The sequence below is a fragment of the Gasterosteus aculeatus genome, chromosome 18, assembly GCF_964276395.1.
Source record: "Gasterosteus aculeatus chromosome 18, fGasAcu3.hap1.1, whole genome shotgun sequence".
Classification (NCBI taxonomy): domain Eukaryota; kingdom Metazoa; phylum Chordata; class Actinopteri; order Perciformes; family Gasterosteidae; genus Gasterosteus; species Gasterosteus aculeatus.
In genome coordinates, this window is record NC_135706.1 from 15,922,306 (window position 1) to 15,942,429 (window position 20,124).

The 20,124-nt window shown below is 43.8% G+C and overlaps 1 protein-coding gene across 17 annotated transcripts; it reads right to left on the minus strand.

The window, feature by feature from the left end:
• Positions 1 to 232: 232 nt before the first annotated feature.
• Positions 233 to 14,210, minus strand: LOC120807969 (uncharacterized). 17 transcript variants are annotated; one of them, XM_078093691.1, is made up of 20 exons: positions 13,991 to 14,210; positions 13,821 to 13,889; positions 13,565 to 13,686; positions 13,431 to 13,467; positions 12,694 to 12,765; positions 8,769 to 8,837; positions 8,513 to 8,634; positions 8,370 to 8,394; positions 7,142 to 7,210; positions 6,886 to 7,007; positions 6,732 to 6,756; positions 4,170 to 4,238; positions 3,914 to 4,035; positions 3,774 to 3,831; positions 3,001 to 3,207; positions 2,432 to 2,521; positions 2,243 to 2,326; positions 1,913 to 1,996; positions 1,133 to 1,330; positions 233 to 994 (listed from the first exon to the last, which is right to left on the minus strand). In XM_078093691.1, exons 2-20 carry the CDS (start codon positions 13,879 to 13,881, stop codon positions 672 to 674), a joined length of 1,959 nt encoding a protein of 652 aa, XP_077949817.1. In that variant the 5' UTR covers positions 13,882 to 13,889; positions 13,991 to 14,210; the 3' UTR covers positions 233 to 671. The 17 variants fall into 17 exon arrangements, with proteins under 17 accessions (XP_077949817.1, XP_077949814.1, XP_077949813.1 ...); XM_078093688.1 differs by having other exon boundaries at positions 6,732 to 6,768; XM_078093687.1 differs by having other exon boundaries at positions 8,370 to 8,406.
• Positions 14,211 to 20,124: the final 5,914 nt, after the last annotated feature.

Here is a 20,124-nt window from a genome sequence, read left to right on the forward strand (position 1 = left end):
GAATTCTATATACTGGTGACTGAAAGTTTATTTTGAAAAAAGGCAACATAAGACATTTGTTTATAGTTACTGCATATGAAATATTGTCTGCCAAAACATGGCAACCTTTATTTTAGAAACTTTGGAGCCGAGTTGAGTAAGACGTAATGAAAAGCCAAAAAGAAACATTTTCTAATTTGAAATTGGTTGGTCTGAACGCAATTACAATGACATAAAAAAGTCCCACAAATTATATGATTTCACACACTATTTATTAGAGGGTCTAAGGAATATTAGTCATCCTACTTTACATACACTTTCACCAACCCAATTATATAGGAGGGACAGCAAGATTCCCCATTCATGCTTGGAAGCTAGCATTATGTTTTTATTAAACCTTTGCACTTAATGTGCAGATAACTCTTTGGTTTGCTATTTAAATCCGTGACTACCAAAAAAACAATTATCATTAGATCAACTGCTGAGGTAGATTTTACCAAGACGGATAAAATAAAAGTTTTCATCAATCAATAAAGCGTCTAAATGAATGAGTTGATGCTATCCATTGCATCAACTGAAACAATACCACAACTACACTGCTAACTATTCTTACCACTAAACACATTTTTTACCTTTTCCAGCCCTTTCGCCCCTTTTACATTACATTACATTACATTACATTACATTACAGGTCATTTAGCAGACGCTTTTATCCAATCCCACGGCTTCTCGCCCTGTATCCTCCATCCAGGACCAGTCCCACCACGTTCAGCCCCCCCACCCTGGGCATTTCCACTGGTAATGCTACTCTTCAGGTTGAAGCTCTCCAGTAATTTGTTTTGTATCTCAGTGACAGCAGCATCATTTTCATCACACTGCAGTAATCCACGTGTCTCATGGTAGAAAACGTTGACATGCAACACAACATTGGCGTGAACATCCCATGTTTTCATAGTTGACGTTGCCTTGACTTGGTGTGTGTGGTGCATCAACACCAGAATGACCGGTTTATCATCTGAGCACAACAAGAGAGAGACGTTAGCAAAAGATCATCCTTTACCAACACATCAATAAGTTCACTACTAAACTTTGATTATTTGTCGAAAAAAACTTTCTAATTCAAAATTCTATCCAAATGAAATCCTTCCCTCACCTTTAACATCAGACATGGCTGCCTCAACGTCTGACGCAACGCGTGAACTGATGGGACAGAAGACAAAAGTGACCGAGTGGTTGTCTGCATCGTCTTCACAACTCTGGATCTGATTCTGAACTTGTTTCTTTATTTTCTTCATCAGCGTCAGGTGGGCGTCAAACGTTTTACCGCCGACAACCATCTTGTACGACGTGGCTGTAGAAAGAGAAATGGCTGTGAGTGTGAAACAGATTAATACATTTACAAGAACAGTAAAATATAATCATTCTTTAAATATGTTTGATGCATAGTTCAGATAAAAATGAAAAACTATAAAAATGAAAAGATACAATTTGTCATAAGATCCCTTTGTGTGCATTAATACATTCTGTTTCAAACAGTGACAACGTCTCATTAGACAAATTATCAGAATGACAGACTCACAATAAGAACCATAGTATTATCAATGAGTCAGATCTATTTTCACACCCACTCAGGAGGACTGAAAGAAAAGCAGGTTTCCCAAAATATATACTGGACAAATGCACTGTGTATGAAATAAAAACGAAATAAAATTGAACAATGTTTTTTTGGTGAAATTATGGCTCCAAAAGCGCTTTCCCCTTTTTTCCGATTTAAAAACCAGTATTTTGGTATCATACCGTTAAGTTTGTGTTGTAGAAATCGACCAACATGAGAATGAGATTAATGAGAAAACTGTTTGTCATGAAAGTGTAACAATGGAAGAGACAAAACTCACTAAACAAGAGACAGAGAGACAAAGAGGGGAAGCTTCACCTGGTGCTCTTTGTGGACGGCGTTCGCTTTGGCTACTCTGATGCTCCTCAGAACGACTTCTACACATCGGATCTTTTGTGGCCGCTGTTGGGAAACAACGCAGTTATAGCTCAAAATATGTAAATAAACCTATATTTACCAACAATTCACTTTTGTTGTCGAGCTATAACTGCAGGACCGTCAGACATGGAAGATGTTTAAGCTCAATTATGTTCAGCCAAACAATCACAGTGCTCAAACAAATGAAGTGCATTGAAGGAGAAGATGTGGACACGAACAATTATTAACATGAAAACATGAATGTGCGAGGAGGAAGAAGATTATATTTACATTGTTTTGTGTTGTGATTATCCGGGCCAGAATATTCCCCTGATCCAAAACTGCTGTCTGAGGTTCCTGAACCTGGCGAAGAGTCTGTAACATGAAATGTGCAGATGATCTCACTGTATTGTATTGTAAAATGTATTGTACATTATTTACTGGATACTGTTTATTAACAGGAGCGAGAGGAAGCTTCACCTGGTGCTGCTTGTGGTTGGCCATCACTTGGAGTAATCTGGAGCTCCTCAGGATGATCGCTGGCCGAAGGACTCACATGTGACCCGGACTCTGTTAGAAAAACAGCATTATGTAATTACTGACTTCAAAAAATGAACCATATTAACTTAACACCAATTGTTTAGCAGAGTTGACAGATGTTTACTCTGCAACCAGAAGGCCACAGACACTGAAGACATGAGGAACACAAGCTGTGCTGACTGATCACAGAGCCACATTAGCATTTATACATCATCATCATAGCATTATCCACATGTATTACAGATTTTATAATAAAAAGTGTCTTCCGTCGTGTGGAAATTTTAACTAAATAAGAGAAGACTTCACCAGAAGGATGCCTCCATATGAAAAATGTCACATCCGAGTTGATGTGATTTACTCAAATATTCTTCCAACTTAACTTGTTCTTTAGAAAAATACTGTTTTTTCCTTCAAACTAGCGACTGTGCAACTGACACTATCTGGGAGAGATTTGGAATCTCAAATCCTTCTCATCAGACATGAGAGTTTAAAGTGGAGGAGAAAGTCACCGTGTGTTTCTCCTGCTGAGGTGTCCTTAAGGTGACCCTGGACCTTCTCCTGGCTGCTGGCTGATTCCTGCTCCAACGGATTTGTTTTGTATTCTTTCAGAAAGCTGATGTGAGCTTCAATGAAAGTCATGACTTTATCCATTTGGGTCTTCATGTCCATCAGGAGGCCGAGGTAATCAACCAAGACCCCATTGTTAGTTAGAGCAGCTGGAGGGGAAGAGCCAGGTTTTGTGTTAGAATCTGAATGACGGAATAAAAGTACGGACGTGCACCATTTGCATCTGGATGGGGGACAATTATCGAGCAAAACCTTCATCACCACAGACTGCAGACGAAGGTTATGTTTAGTCTTCAACAAGCCAACATGGAAAAGATACTTTAAAAAGGAGAGAAGTAAGCATCTTAAAGAAAGACTGACAGCTAACTGAGGAGAGTCGGTAAGAACCAGCAGCAACGCGTCCTAGAAACAGCCTCGATAACGCCGCATTAATTGATTGATGCGCGTACGGACAAACGTCAGCTTCAGTGCAATGTCCATGTTTTCTATTTAGTTAGGTAATAACAAATGGGAAAGAAAATGATAATGTTGAATCTTTACTAAAGTTATTCTAATTTGGGTGACAAATGGCACAATGTGGGAAAATGATCCCAGAAAAGGGGGACGTTTGTTCCTTGTATAATATTAACAAAGTTACATATATTGCATATATTGTTATAGTCCAAACTAACAAAATGTCTGTCACAGGGGAAAGTGAAAGTAGGCCCCTGCATACCTGTCAAAGACGCCTCTGGGATGAACCCCCTCAGCTTCTTTAGGATCTGACCAATTGGCTGTGGAAACAAACAGAATACGTTTTACAAACTATCAGTCATCTGTGTTCTAGTCCCTCTCTCATCCCACTTGTTAGCTCACCTGGCTGTGGATTATGTCATAAATGGCCCTTCTGCGTTTAATATTCTTAATTCCTGGAAACAGGTCGCGCAGGTCGTCTTCAGTCAGGGCCTGAATGTCTGAGTCACTTTGTAAATCAGCGTCTGCAACAACGACACAGAATGACTAAAGATGGAAACTCAACATTTAAACGTGAGCTCAACAGTCATCTTATAAAAGTGAAACAACAAATAGTTTTTATTATCTAATCCTCGTCAATAAACAAAAGGTCACTAACTCATCAACTCATCAGCTGCTGGTTTGTCGATGCGTTTTATTTCCTTCAGTAAACCCGACATGACTTCACCTGTAAAGCGGAATAAAAGCAGCATTTATTATTCTATTATTCTGGTAGGTCGTCTTTTCTCTCGTCCGTGTGACAAATTGGTGAAAGATCGGGATACAAACCAGCTGAGTAGACGAGTCAAACCAAAGGAAGGAGAGAGGAAGCGATCGATCACACGACGGAGGATCGACTCGATTAATTGGTTGATCTCCTTTAACCGTTAAGAGTTAGCTGTCAATCATCCAACCAAAGCAAAAATCAGAAATCTGTGCTGTATTCCTACTCCAAGCTGGTCTTCACAGCAACCCCGATTTACAGTAAAACGAAAGTGAAACTGCGAGTGACGGTTGTTTTTCTCACGCGTCGTTACAGTTTCAACATGTTGCGTTTCCGCCATCTGCTGGATTCAAGCTGAACTCCTGTCACTGAATCAGAGGATCCACAGTGCAGCCAGCAGGGGGCAGCACGCGGCAGCTTCCATAGGCGGCCTGCAGCATCTCCACCTGCACACGTCACACAGTGCCCCCCTGACCCCTGACCTCTGACCCCTCAGGGACTTTATTTATGACTGAGGGTATTTATTCAATTATTATTATAAAATGTACAGACTATTGTTACACTGTGTACGTTGAATAGATGATAGATGGTATTTAATCATAATTACAATGACAGGAAAAAGGCCCACAGATTATATGATCAAACACACCATTTATTAGAGAGTACAAGGAGTATTAGTCATCACACTTTACACTTTCAACAACACAATTAAATATGAGGAAGCCAGCATTATGTTTATATTGAATCTTTATTTACTTTTACTATTTTATTTGAATAGATTGATTATTATTTAATGTTAAGTCTGATGTTCAATTGCTGCTCAAATATTAATTTCAACATTAATTTCCCTTAAATCTATACATTTTGGATGAATAATTGAGTTGAAACATTGTTAACACACGTAACTGGATAAATATTTAGAAATTTAACAGCACTTACTGTGCAGATAACTCATTTTGCTATTTAAATCCGTGACAGCGAAAAAAACAATTATCGTTAGATCAGTTGCTGAGATAGATTTTACTAAGAAGGATAAAATAATGTGTTCTGCAGTTGGCAAATGGTCTAAATGAATCAGTTGATGCTATCCACTGCATCAGCTGAAACAATACGATTACCAACACTGCTAAATATGCTTATTACCATATATAACTTCTAGCCCTTTGGTAAAGACCAAGTACATAGTCAGTCACACCACCTTCAGCCCCCCCACCCTGGGCATTTCCACTGGTTATGCTACTTTTCAGGTTGAAGCTCTCCAGTAATTTGTTTCCTATCTCAGTGACGGCAGCATCATTTTCATCACACTGCAGTAATCCACGTGTCTCATGGTAGAAAACGTTGACATGCAACACAACATTGGCGTGAACATCCCATGTTTTCATAGTTGACGTTGCCTTGACTTGGTGTGTGTGGTGCATCAACACCAGAATGACCGGTTTATCATCTGAGCACAACAAGAGAGAGACGTTAGCAAAAGATCATCCTTTACCAACACATCAATAAGTTCACTACTAAACTTTGATTATTTGTCGAAAAGAACTTTCTTATTCAAAATTCTATCCAAATGAAATCCTTCCCTCACCTTTAAAATCAGACATGGCTGCCTCAACGTCTGACGCAACGCGTGAACTGATGGGACAGAAGACAAAAGTGACCGAGTGGTTGTCTGCATCGTCTTCACAACTCTGGATCTGGTTCTGAACTTGTTTCTTTATTTTCTCCATCAGCGTCAGGTGGGCGTCAAACGTTTTACCGCCGACAACCATCTTGTACGACGTGGCTGTAGAAAGAGAAATGGCTGTGAGTGTGAAACAGATTAATACATTTACAAGAACAGTAAAATATAATCATTCTTCAAATATGTTTGATTCATAGTTCAGAAAAACAATGACAAAGATGAAAGTTGAATGATACATTCAGTGTCCCTGTGAAGACGTGCTGAACACAAGCTGTGCCACAAAGGCATTTATTTTTAATCATGACAGAACATTTAACTTGTATTCTTTCCGTCAATATTCAATGTATTACATATTTGGAAAAAGAAGTTTCTTCTGTCGTGTGGAAATCTCATTTAAATAAGAGAAGACTTCACCAGAAGGACGCCTCCATATGACAAATGTCACATCCGAGTTGATGTGATTTACTCAAATATTCTTCCAACTTAACTTGATCTTTAGAAAATGACTGCAGAGGAGAACCTGCAGCAACACGTCCTAGCAACGGCCTTGACGCCGCCGCATTAATTGTTTGATGCACTTTGTCATGGCCCAGCCGGAATGGGGCCGGAGAATGTTTAATCTTTATTCATTCACAAATTGGGTAAACGATCCCAGAAAAGGGGGACGTTTGTTCCTTGTATAATATTAACAAAGTCACATATATTGCATATATTGTTATAGTCCAAACTAACAAAATGGTTGTCAGAGGGGAAAGTGAAAGTAGGGCCGTGCATACCTGTCAAAGACGCCTCCAGCTTCTGCTGCTCCATTGGCAAGAAAGATGGTGGAAAGATGGTGGAAAGAAAAATAATACGTTTTACAAACATCTTAGACAACAGTTATCAGTCATCTGTGTTCTAGTCCCTCTCTCATCCCACTTGTTAGCTCACCTGGCTGTGGATTAGGTCATAAATGGCCCTTCTGCGTTTCTTATTCTTAATTCCTGGAAGCAGGTCACGCAGGTCGTCTTCAGTCAGGGCCTGAATGTCTGAGTCACTTTGTAAATCAGCGTCTGCAACAACGACACAGAATGACTAAAGATGGAAACTCAACATTTAAACGTGAGCTCAACAGTCATCTTATAAAAGTGAAACAACAAATTGTTTTTATTATCTAATCCTCGTCAATAAACAAAAGGTCACTAACTTATCAACTCATCAGCTGCTGGTTTGTCGATGTCTTCTATTTTCTTCAGTAAACCCGACATGACTTCACCTGTAAAGCGGAATAAAAGCAGCATTTATTATTGTGTGGAAGAGAGGAAGCTTCACCTGGTGCTGCTTGTGGACGGCGTTCACTTTGGGTTTTCCATTAAAAAAGATTTGTGAAAATGACAGTTGTAAGGAGAAGCAGAATGATGCAACAATGGATTTTTGTCACGGTGTGGTTCACTTCCTGTTGTATTTTGTAGTTTTCTGCCACTCGTGTCCCCGGGTAACTTCACTTCCTGCCTTGTCCCGTCATCCCCTGTGATCGTCTAATAGTTTCCACCTGTGTCCAATCACCTGCACCTCCCTTGTGTATTTAAGCCGTGTGTCTCTTGTGTCACTGGTCGCGTCATTGTCTTTCGCCACGCATGTTCTTCTCTCTTGTTGTGGATAGCCGTAGGTTCATGGCTGTGTGTTTTTGCCCATTTTGGATTTTTGACCTTTGACTATTAAAGTCCTTCTGTTCCTGCAAGTCTGCATTTTGAGTCCTGCCTTCCACCCCCACCCCTGACAATTTTGGATACACTAACCCTTATAACAGTGAACCTTTAACACTCCACTGGGGGCTTTGTGTATGATCCCGTTCCCTGGATTAAAAGGTATTTCCTCATCAAGAGCATAACTGTATTGAAATGTGTGGATAGAGGGAACGTCAGACATAGAAGGTATTAAAGATCAATTATGTTCAGCCAAACAATCACAGTGCTCAAACAAATGAAGTGCATTGAAGGAGAAGATGTGGACACAAACAAATATTAACATGAAAACATAATTTAAATAAGAACACTTCACCAGAAGGATGCCTCCATATGAAAAATGTCACATCTGAGTTGATGTGATTTACTCAAATATTCTTCCAACTTCTTTAGAAGAACCAGCAGCAACACGTTCTAGCAACGGCCTTGACGACGCCGCATTATTTGATGCACTTACAGACAAATCAATGTCAACATCTGTGCGCTGCCTATTTATTCTAGTGGGTTAGGTAATAACCAATGAGAATGTTTAATCTTTATTCATTCACAATTTGGGTAAACGATCCCAGAAAAGGGGGACGTTTGTTCCTTGTATAATATTAACAAAGTCACATATATTGCATATATTGTTATAGTCCAAACTAACAAAATGGTTGTCAGAGGGGAAAGTGAAAGTAGGCCCCTGCATACCTGTCAAAGACGCCTCCAGCTTCTGCTGCTCCATTGGCAAGAAAGATGGTGGAAAGAAAAATAATACGTTTTACAAACATCTTAGACAACAGTTATCAGTCATCTGTGTTCTAGTCCCTCTCTCATCCCACTTGTTAGCTCACCTGGCTGTGGATTAGGTCATAAATGACCCTTCTGCGTTTTATATTCTCAGGTCCTGGAAGCAGGTCGCGCAGGTCGTCTTGAGTCAGGGCCTGAATGTCTGAGTCACTTTGTAAATCAGCGTCTGCAACAACGACACAGAATGACTAAAGATGGAAACTCAACATTTAAACGTGAGCTCAACAGTCATCTTATAAAAGTGAAACAACAAATTGTTTTTATTATCTAATCCTCGTCAATAAACAAAAGGTCACTAACTCATCAACCCATCAGCTGCTGGTTTGTAGATGTCTTCTATTTTCTTCAGTAAACCCGACATGACTTCACCTGTAAAGCGGAATAAAAGCAGCATTTATTATTCTATTAGGAAGTGATCGATCACACGACGGAGGATCGACTTGATTAATTGGTTGATCTCCTTTAACAGTTAAGAGTTAGCTGTCGGCCGTATTGTCCCCCCCCCCTCGATATTCTCTGGCTGTTTTAGCCACGTGTCAGCAGTTAGATCCTGCTATCACTAGTGCAATGTTAGCTAGCGCCATGTCAGCGCCATGCTAGCGCCCTCCCCGCCGTACCCCCGCCCCTCCGACGTTGGCCGTATCGTCGCCCCGCCCCCTGCCGTAACGTTCGTGCCTTGCCCCCTTCCGCTGCCATTGACTGTATTGTCTTTTTGTAGCCACTTGTCAGCAGTTAGATCCTGCTATTACTAGTGCAATGCTAGCTAGTGTCATGCTAGCACCCCCCCCCGCCTATTGTCCCCCCCCTCCCCACGTTGCCACTGTAACGTCAGCTAGACTTGCATTAAAAACGAAAAAAACAACAACAAAATGACATGTGGGAATCGATCCCGGGTCTCCCACGTTTAGAGTGGAATGCCTAAGCACTCATCTAACAACACTACTCCATCCATACCAATGGAGCACGAGACCACTTTTTAATCAACGATTAATTGCAGCGCGCTCTATTCTTGAAATATTCTCATAAAATTAGGGTGTGTTCAATGTTCACACGTGTTACAAGTTTGGTGAGGGCAGGCCAAAGCATTTGGAAGTTACGAGTCTTGCCAGATTAAGCCACACCCCTTGCGAAGTTCATTAGCCCATATCTTCTAAAAACAATGAGATACCAACACGATCCTGATGGGGGACGGGGGGACATTGACCCAATAATGATCCACAGAAGGTTTCGTGACAATCGGACATAGCCTTTTGGAGAAATGGTCAAAAACGTGTTTTTCACAATATTCAAAATGGTGGAAAATCTAGTTAGGCGCATTTGCATACCATGATTGACTCTTCTGTAGAGCATGTCCAAGAGCATATGTGTGCCAAATTTCCAGTCAATCGGGCATCGGGAAAAAAACTGGCCTAGTGTGGTACTTTTCAACTTTCTAGGGGGCGCTATGGAGACTTTTCTTGGTCATTTCTCTTAGCCAGATAATGGCACACGATTCCCGATCTGTACCGACAGTTTGAGACTATTTTGAGGCAATTCCCACCAACGGTGCGGGAGGAGATGCGTGCCAAACTTTTGTACGGAAGAGAATAAGCTAAGGATTGAGGAGAACAACTCCGACCCCCGTCGCATGTGGCAAGGCATCCAGGCCATAACAGACTACAAACCCAGCAACACCACCCCCCAAAACAATGATGCCTCCTTCCCTGACGAGCTCAACAGCTTTTATGCACGCTTCGACAGGGACAAGCAGGAGGCCGCCATCAAGGCTGTGCTCACTTCAGACCACCAGCCCCTCACACTCTCCTCCACCGACGTGTGTGCTCCACTGTGCAGGATTAATGCACGTAAAGGCTGTCCGGGGACGCCATCAGGGCCTGTGCTGGGCAGCTAGCTGAGGTCCTGACTGACATATTCAACCTGTCACTAGCCCAAGCTACTGTCCCCACGTGCTTTAAAACCACCTCCATCGTTCCAGTGCCAAAGCACTCCACCGCAGTGAGCCTAAATGACGTCCACCCAGTTGCACTCACTCCAACCATCATGAAGCGCTTGGAGAGGCTGGTCCTGGCTCACCTCAAAACCTGCTTACCACCCACACTGGACCCCTTCCAATTCGCCTACCGCAAGAACAGGAGTACAGAGGATGCCATCTCCTCGGCATTACACTCCGCCCTTTCTCACCTGGGCAATAACCACAGCTATGTGAGGATGCTGTTCATAGACTTCAGTTCAGCTTTCAACACTGTCATCCCCTCCAAACTAATCACGAAACTCAGTCACCTGGGTATCAACACTTCCCTCTGTAACTGGATACTGGACTTCCTATCCAACAGACCCCAGTCTGTTAGGGTAGAGAACCACACCTCCTGAACACCGGCGTGCCACAGGGCTGTGTGCTAAGTCCTCTCCTCTACTCCCTCTTCACCTACGACTGCACATCTGTACACGGTTCTAATACCATTGTCAAGTTTGCAGACGACACAACGGTGATTGGCCTCATCAGTGACAACGATGAGTCGGCCTACAGAGAGGAGGTCCAGCACCTGGCGGTGTGGTGCGCCGACAACAACCTGGCCCTCAACACCACGAAGACCAAAGAGCTAATTGTGGACTTCCGGAAGAAAACTGGCACACACATCCCCATCCATATCAACAGGACGGAGGTTGAGCGTGTCGCCAGCTTCAAGTTCCTGGGTGTCCACATCTCTGAGGACCACTCTTGGACCCTCAACACCTCACCCCTGGTAAAGAAAGCACACCAGCGTCTCTTCTTCCTGAGGAGACTGAAGAAGGCCCATCTGTCTCCTCAGATTCTAGAGAATTTCTACCGCTGTACCATAGAGAGCATCCTTACAAACTGCATCTCAGTATGGTACGGCAGCTGCTCTGTCGCGGACCGTAAACCACTGCAGAGGGTGGTGAAAACCGGCCAACGCATCACCGGTTCCTCACTCCCCACCATCGAGGCCGTCCAGAGCAAGAGATGTCTGGAGGGCGCAGCTCTCACCCCAGCCACAGACTGTTTGCCCTCCTACCCTCTGGGAGGCGCTACAGGGTGCCCCGTTCCCGGACCAGCAGGTTCAGGAACAGCTTCATCCCTGCGGCTGTCAGTCTACTGAACTCTGCCTCCCCTGAACTCTGAACTCTACCCCTCACCCCCACATCTCCCTCAGTGACTCTACTTCCCCCCTCCACCCTGGCTTGACTGCCACACACCTCCTCCAGCCACTGAACATTTGCACTGTTATTGTATATCCATTTCTTACTGTTCATATTGCACAACTATTTCTTACTGTACATATGTATTTATTCACTTATTACACTTTACATATGCACAGACTCTGCACTTTTTGCTACTTTGCACTTCTGGTTGGATGTTAAACTGCATTTCGTTGCCTCAGTACTTGTACCCTGTGCAATGACAATAAAGTTGAATCTAATCTAATCTAATCTAATCTAAGGTAAAGAAGGCCGAGAGATTATAAGGAGCTTCGCTGGCCACACTCAATATAAAAACTTAACAATGTTTTTTCTGGTGAAAACTCGGCTCCAAAAACGCTCTCCCCTTTTTCCCGAGTTAAAATAAAATGTATTGCGTATGATTTAATTCACTCTTCAAAATGATTAAATGAAACAGTATTTTGGTATCACACGGTTAAATTTGTGTTGTAGAAATAAGCCAACATGAGAATGAGATTGATGAGAAAACTTTTTATGTCATGAAAGTGTAACAACGAAAGAGATCATCATGTTGAGTTATAACGGAACCTCAAAGTGGAAAAAACTCACTAAACAAGAGACGGTGAGTAGAAGAGAGGAAGCTTCACCTGGTGCTGCTTGTGGACGGCGTTCACTTTGGGTTTTCCATTAAAAAGCTTATTTTGTGAAAATAACAGTTGTAAGGAGAAGCACAATGATGCAACAATGGATTTTGGACACACTAACCCTTATAACAGTGAACCTTTAACACTCCACTGGGGGCTTTGTGTATGATCCCGTTCCCTGGATTAAAAGGTATTTCCTCATCAAGAGCATAACTGTATTTAAATGTGTGGATAGAGGGAACGTCAGACATAGAAGGTACTAAAGATCAATTATGTTCAGCCAAACAATCACAGTGCTCAAACAAATGAAGTGCATTGAAGGAGAAGATGTGGACACAAACAAATATTAACATTTGTGCATGAAAACATGAATGTGCGAGGAGGAAGAAGATTATATTTACGTTTTGTGTCGGGATTTTCCGGGTTCAAAATCTCAAAACCGCTGTCTGAGGTTCCTGAACCTGCCGAAGAGTCTGTAACATGAAATGTGCAGATGATCTCACTGTATTGTATTGTAAAATGTATTGTACATTATTTACTGGATACTGTTCGCTCTGTTAGAAAAACAGCATTATGTAATTACTGACTTCAAAAAATGAACCATATTAACTTAACACCAATTGTTTAGCAGAGTTGACAGATGTTTACTCTACCACCAGAAGGCCACAGACACTGAAGACATGAGGAACACAAGCTGTGCTGACTGATCACAGAGCCACATTAGCATTTATACATCATCATTATAGCATTATCCACATGTATTACAGATTTTATAAAAATATGTTTCTTCTGTCGGGAGAAAATTTAAATTAAATAAGAGAAGACTTCACCAGAAGGACGCCTCCATATGACAAATGTCACATGCGAGTTGATGTGATTTACTCAAATATTCTTCCAACTTCTTTAGAAGAACCTGCAGCAACACGTTCAACACGCCTATTTATTCTAGTGGGTTAGGTAATAACCAATGAGAATGTTTAATCTTTATTCATTCACAATTTGGGTAAACGATCCCAGAAAAGGGGGACGTTTCTTCCTTGTATAATATTAACAAAGTCACATATATTGCATATATTGTTATAGTCCAAACTAACAAAATGGTTGTCAGGGGGGAAAGTGAAAGTAGGCCCCTGCATACCTGTCAAAGACGCCTCCAGCTTCTGCTGCTCCATTGGCTGTGGAAAGAAACACAATACGTTTTACAAACATCTTAGACAACAGTTATCAGTCATCTGTGTTCTAGTCCCTCTCTCATCCCACTTGTTAGCTCACCTGGCTGTGGATTAGGTCATAATTGGCCCTTCTGCGTTTAATATTCTCAGGTCCTGGAAACAGGTCGCGCAGGTCGTCTTCAGTCAGGGCCTGAATGTCTGAGTCACTTTGTAAACCAGCGTCTGCAACAACGACACAGAATGACTAAAGATGGAAACTCAACATTTAAACGTGAGCTCAACAGTCATCTTATAAAAGTGAAACAACAAACTGTTTTTATTATCTAATCCTCGTCAATAAACAAAAGGTCACTAACTCATCAACCCATCAGCTGCTGGTTTGTCGATGTCTTCTATTTCCTTCAGTAAACCCGACATGACTTCACCTGTAAAGCGGAATAAAAGCAGCATTTATTATTCTATTATTCTGGTAGATCGTCTTTTCTCTCGTCCGTGTGACAAATTGGTGAAAGATCGGGATACAAACCAGCTGAGTAGACGAGTCAAACCAAAGGAAGGAGAGAGGAAGCGATCGATCACACGACGGAGGATCGACTCGATTAATTGGTTGATCTCCTTTAACCGTTAAGAGTTAGCTGTCAATCATCCAACCAAAGCAAAAATCAGAAATCTATGCTGTATTCCTACTCCAAGCTGGTCTTCACAGCAACCCCGATTTACAGTAAAACGAAAGTGAAACTGCGAGTGACGGTTGTTTTTCTCACGTGTCGTTACAGTTTCAACATGTTGCGTTTCCGCCATCTGCTGGATTCAAGCTGAACTCCTGTCACTGAATCAGAGGATCCACAGTGCAGCCAGCAGGGGGCAGCACGCGGCAGCTTCCATAGGCGGCCTGCAGCATCTCCACCTGCACACGTCACACAGTGCCCCCCTGACCCCTGACCTCTGACCCCTGAATACTGAACCCTCGGGTACTTTATTTACCTTTGCAGGTATTTGTTTCATCTGTTTTTCTCTCCGATGTGAGCGTGTCTACCGGGCGTCCTCCTCATAAAATGACACAATTAAATATCTGATGAATAAATGACTAAATATAGACTGATTTTGTTTTTTCCACCTTTTATCCATAATCTTTGACATGTGTTCATGTGACAGTCTGAACACACGTGTGTCCTCCTCTTCGTTTACCTTTTTCTACGTCTCCGTGTGCTTTCACTGGTTGTCGCGTATTTAATGTCCCGTTGCAATGGATTCTGGGTAATTCCCTCAGCAACCAACGCCGACTGAAAAGGTTGATAAAGGGCTCAAAATGTCTGCCAGAGAGCCTCAAACACTCGGCGGCGTGACAGAACTAAACCCTCACGGAGTTAGCGGGAGCACGCCTCCAAGTCTGTGAGTCCGTAAGGGAGGGGGGGTGTCATTTATTATTTATTTATTTACTTTATTGGAGCCAAAAGCAAAGACACAAACGCCGGCGTGTGTTCGTCTGTTGTGTTTTATGTCATTCACCGGTTTGAACCTGACGCCGTAACATGTCGCTCTCCGTGGAACGACATGCAAGTCAGTGGGAGAAAAAAGGTTTATTTGTTTATCACAATTCACCAACAAGGTAATCAAAGTGCGTCACATAAAACCATTAAAACCATCAAAATCTACAGCAAAAGAGAAGGAAGTTCAACAGCAGTTCAGAACATTGATTGAAACACGAAAACAGTAAAAAGTTGCAGTGCAGTTTAAGAAATAAACGTCTCTTGGCTGGCGGAGCGGTTGAAGGTCGAAGGGTCGAGGGTCACACCCTCTCCCCGGCTTCAACAGATGAATGTTGGTTCAGGGGCCTTCGCGTCACACGCAAGATGGTGATCGGATATCACAGGCCCATCAGTGTGATTCGGGAGAGGACGGGATCTTAATGAGAGGTTTTCGGCCGTGATTTGGCCCGACGACGGATTCTCAGCTCTGCAGAGCGTCAGCGGATTGGAGGACGGAGCCAAACAGACGTCTCGGCCCACTTTCTGATCTCATTCACGCCGATCAAGATTTAGTCAAACATGTTTCATTCTGAGTAAGAGAAAGATTTATTTATGATGCATTTTTCCAAGACAAACGTCTTTCAGAATAAAAGCATCCAGAATAAAATATGATAACGAAACGGGTTATTCTTTTTAACAAATTTAAATAACACGAGTAAGATGAAATTATTTATGATACTATTGTTTTTTCCCAAATGACTAAACAGAATAAAATCCAGTAAGGGGATTTTAACAAAATCTGCAGCAATTTCACAATTCTCTCTAATTTTGCTTCAAATCCGCCGTGATTCCTGTAAAATAAAAAGCAACGCACTATCCATCTATCGCCGTTTTATTTGCCCAGTTGCTCCGAAATCCTCCCCCTGCTCCATCTTCTCCTCTACCAGTTGATTGTGAATGCAGCACCAACAAAAGTCAACACAAAGCGAATCGACAGCGTGTTTGCGGATGAGCTGAGATCAGAGAGACGTCGAGCTGCGGTGTAGTTTGGATGGAGTCACGATAACAACATCGTACTATTTGTGAAGTCCGTTGCGTGCACTTCAGTTACAGTACACAGCTGCAGGCAGGTGAGGACGGCAGGTAGACGATGCCACAGGTGGGGGCGGTTGTCTGAGGCTGATACAGTGTGTTTGGCAACGCCACCCGAGACGAGTGGAGGAGGCAGATGTTTATCTAATAACGTCCCTCGAGGGAGGTGGAATCCAGTTGAAAGACAGCAAAACGGCAAAGGGATAGAAGATGAAATGCAATATTGAGGCAGATGAAGAATTCGGTTTCATTGTCATTTATTGCAAAAGATCCATTTCGTTTTGGTAAAATAATAAAACGACTCGTGACAGTCAACGTCTCACGGATGCCTTTCGTATTCTCCACAGCCGTGCGAATGAAGGGTGACCTTCCGTTTCAACGCACAGCGGGCAGAAAAGAGAAAATCTCTGCAGCAGCAACAACAGAGAACCTTTGAGATGTTACACCCGACAGAAAGCTGAAGCCAAGACGGAGAAGACGAGAAAAAAAGACGTCCTGGATGCATCTGGATACAGGATCAGGGGAAGATGGAACGGCGAAGCAGTGGTGCAACTCACGCTCCTCCGCGCCAGGAGTCGCGTCTTCCCCCCTTAACACGCTCAATTATTGCAAAATGTGATTTTCTCTCATCGAGGCACAGGCAACATGCCAGATTAAAAGTCAGGGCTTTGTGGACTCACAGACACACACACACACACACACACACACTTATTCACAGTTATTATGCATTCATAAATCAAAAGGTTGTGACGGGAATTAATCTAAAGCGATGGTGAGTGTAAGTCACCGGATGCAAATCTGACAGCTTTATTAGAAAACTAGATTGCTAGAATTTGTCTGAGTTAATGTGACACTTTTTTGATTAAATAGCAATCCCCCCCCCCCACACACACACACACGCTCACTTTTCTGGCTGAATTGGGGAGGTGGATCAGGCAGCAGCAGAGAAACACTGGCGGCTTGTTGTCACTCTGTTGTTGTTGTTGTTCTTCTTCCTGCTGTCATCTGTTGACGCGGCGACACACGACACAGTAACGCTTTTTAAATTATGTTCAATTGTTCATTCAGTCTCTGATCCAAGTAAATCCGCTGAGGATGGGAACACCACTCATCAGAGGATCACTAAAGATAAAAGCTGCTGATTCTTTGTCATTAATGCGTTTTCTTCCCCACGAACTGCATCAAGCTGCAGCTCCGCCTGCACCATCAATCACACTTACTCCGTCTCAATCTGCCAGTCGCTGGTGCTTCTCCTCCGTCCTCCTGATGCTCCCGGGTGGAGCAGCATGAACTCACCTGCTCCTCTTCCTTCCTCCGGAGTGAAGTCGCCAGGAGAGGAGGAGGAAGAGGAGGAGTTAATTCCTTCAGTCTTACCCGTCAGTGCTGTTTTCTGTCTTTTACAAGTCAACTACCCTGAACACAATTGCCTCATGCAAATCTCTCCCTCTCCTGCTCTGTATTTACATGTCAGATACAGATGTTTAATGTAGGTCAGAGGTGATTTATGCATTAAAGAGAGAGCTTGTGTTGTGATGGAAACGGTGCCGCTGCTTATCTGGCTGCAGTAAAGTTATTCCACCTTTAAGAGAGGAGGAGGAGGAGGAGGAGGAGGAGGAGGAGGAAGAGGGGGCAGCGGAGGGTGAGCGATAACCAGCCTGCCGCAGGGAGAGTGAAGCTAAGTGGCAGCTAACGACAGAATGCAGATCACAGGCCGACGTGCTGGAAGTAGAGCGCGCGCGGCCTGCAGGTCTGAGAAGAAGAGTTTTGTATTCGATGCAAACAGCCCAGCGACTGCAGTGCGTGTGTGTGTGCGTGTGTGTGTGTGTGTGTGTGTGACAGGGATTCTAGATGTAAGGGCTAAAGAGTGCTCTGGGAGTCGGGCCAGGAGGGATGTTGCAGCAGCAGCCCGGAGGACTTAAGCATGAGGAGGGTTGGGTGGGCTCCCTGGAGAGGGGGGGTCCGATACAGCAAACATGCAGCGGCACATCTACGATCAACTGTGGTGCATCATTGGGGCTGAAGACGGCGGGTAGAAGACGTCCGTGGAGCGACAGCCGAGCTCCAGATGGTTGGAACGCGTCTGGTGAATGAAGCCCGTGATGCGTTCACTGAACCCGCATTCATTGGGACGCCGGACATCTCAGGCCTTCAGTCACGTTTTGGAGCCACTTCTTCAAGTAAAGGCAAATTAAAAGCAGCATCACAGTCACAAGTCTCCATGCGGCTTACCCCCACGTGTGTATTTGTGCTTATTAGTCAGGGGGGGGAGGCTGCAAAAAGCGCCGTAAGAAAGCGAGACGATTTCTCAGTAAACGCCGTTTCAAATGGCGTGGGAGCTTCGACTGATCGCTCGCTGGATTCCGCTGTGTGTGTGTGTGTGTGTCGATTCTCGCACTGCCATTTTTCACAGCATGAGCCGAGCTTCCCGGGGGGGAGAAAACGCGCGGCAGCGAGATCTGCTTTGCGCGCGCGCGAATGTTTGCGCTTAAAAGTCCACGTGCGTTTGGGAGGCGCGTGTCCGCGTGGGTTGTTGTTGTTGTTGTTGTTGTCGTTGTGTGTGATCCCTCTGATGGAGACAGCAGATTACCTCTTCCAAGCCGTGAAAGGAGCGTCTCACGTTGACGAACCTCACGAGGAAATTTAATATCCTTCTCATTTCACCGGCAAACAGCAGATTACACAGAGCTGTGTGGGGGGGCAGCGGGGTGGAATTTGTTTGTGCACGGCTATAATGTTAAATAGTCTTGACGGTATCCGTCTCATTATTCCAGTTATAAGTAGAGAACGCCGTGCTGTGCGTTTATTAAGATTGAACCGTGACATTAAATTCGTCTGACAAGATTAAAACGGATCCCCAAAGCGGGGATGTGATGAAGCTGCACGGATGCTGCTCATACAGTCGGTTACTCGGAAAGATGCACCTTTCGGAACGCGTTTCTCTTACAGTATCCGCTCTGCTTGTTTGTTCTTTGATCTCATGTAATATTCAGTTCAGCTAATTATATTCAGTTATTCATACTTACATCCCATACTTCCCTTTTCCTGTGCTGCGTTCTACCACAAAGTCATACATGACCCCTTCCTACACGCATGCACGCGTGCACACAGACGAATGCACTCATTCTCCGCCGTGGCGCAGACATAAAACCAGACAAACCTCTATTAGTGAGGGTCGGGTCGGTTTTAGGAATAAGTGACGCGTGTGATCTGGTGGAGCAGACAGCGTGTTCTGATTGTGATCATCACTCAGCGGGACCGTGGACTCGCTCTGGACCGTTGGCAGCATGAGACTCGTCGTGCGGTGGGTTTAATCGAAGGTTGGTGCCACCGCTGATCCTGGAATCTGTTTGGGATTATCCGGATGGAAGATATTAAAAAGGCCGCCGTGCGCAATCAAAACACGACTGTAACCCGGTGGGGGTCCCGTCACATCTGTCCGAGGTGCTGAATAGACACTTTCTGCACGTGCAAGGACGAATAAATGTGAATAATAGAGCGAGGCGGGTGTTAAATCTCGACAGTTGGGATGTTGGGAGTCTATTAGACAGTTCTCAGATCTCCCTGATGAAAATGCACCCCCCTACACACACACACACACACACACACACACACACACACACACACACACACACACACACACACACACACACACACACAAACTTTTCCTTAGACCCCCCCCCAAAAAAACTGAACATATGTTGCAGTGCTGTAGCGACAGTCTGGACCTGGCATCCCAACCAGTCCTCTGCAGCTGCTGCTGTCTAATCCTGTCAGCACGGGCGACGGGTTAAGAACTAAATCTGGCAACCCAGAAGAAGAGGAAGAGGAGGAAGAGGAGGAAGAAGAGGAGGCCCGCTGCATCATTAGTGGAGCTTCCTAACGTCTTTGCTCTTCACCTGTCAAGTATGATGATACTTGTCCCTGAGGACGTCTCAGTTCCTCAGTGACAGTGTGAGTCCTTAATGCCACACAGTGAAAATGCCGTTTAGTGTCTTTCTCATCGGCGCGCCTCGTGATCACAATGTTGCTGGTTTTACATCTGACACATTGTGGTGTTCTACAACACGGGGCTGCACAGACAAACGCAAAGACCCTTAAC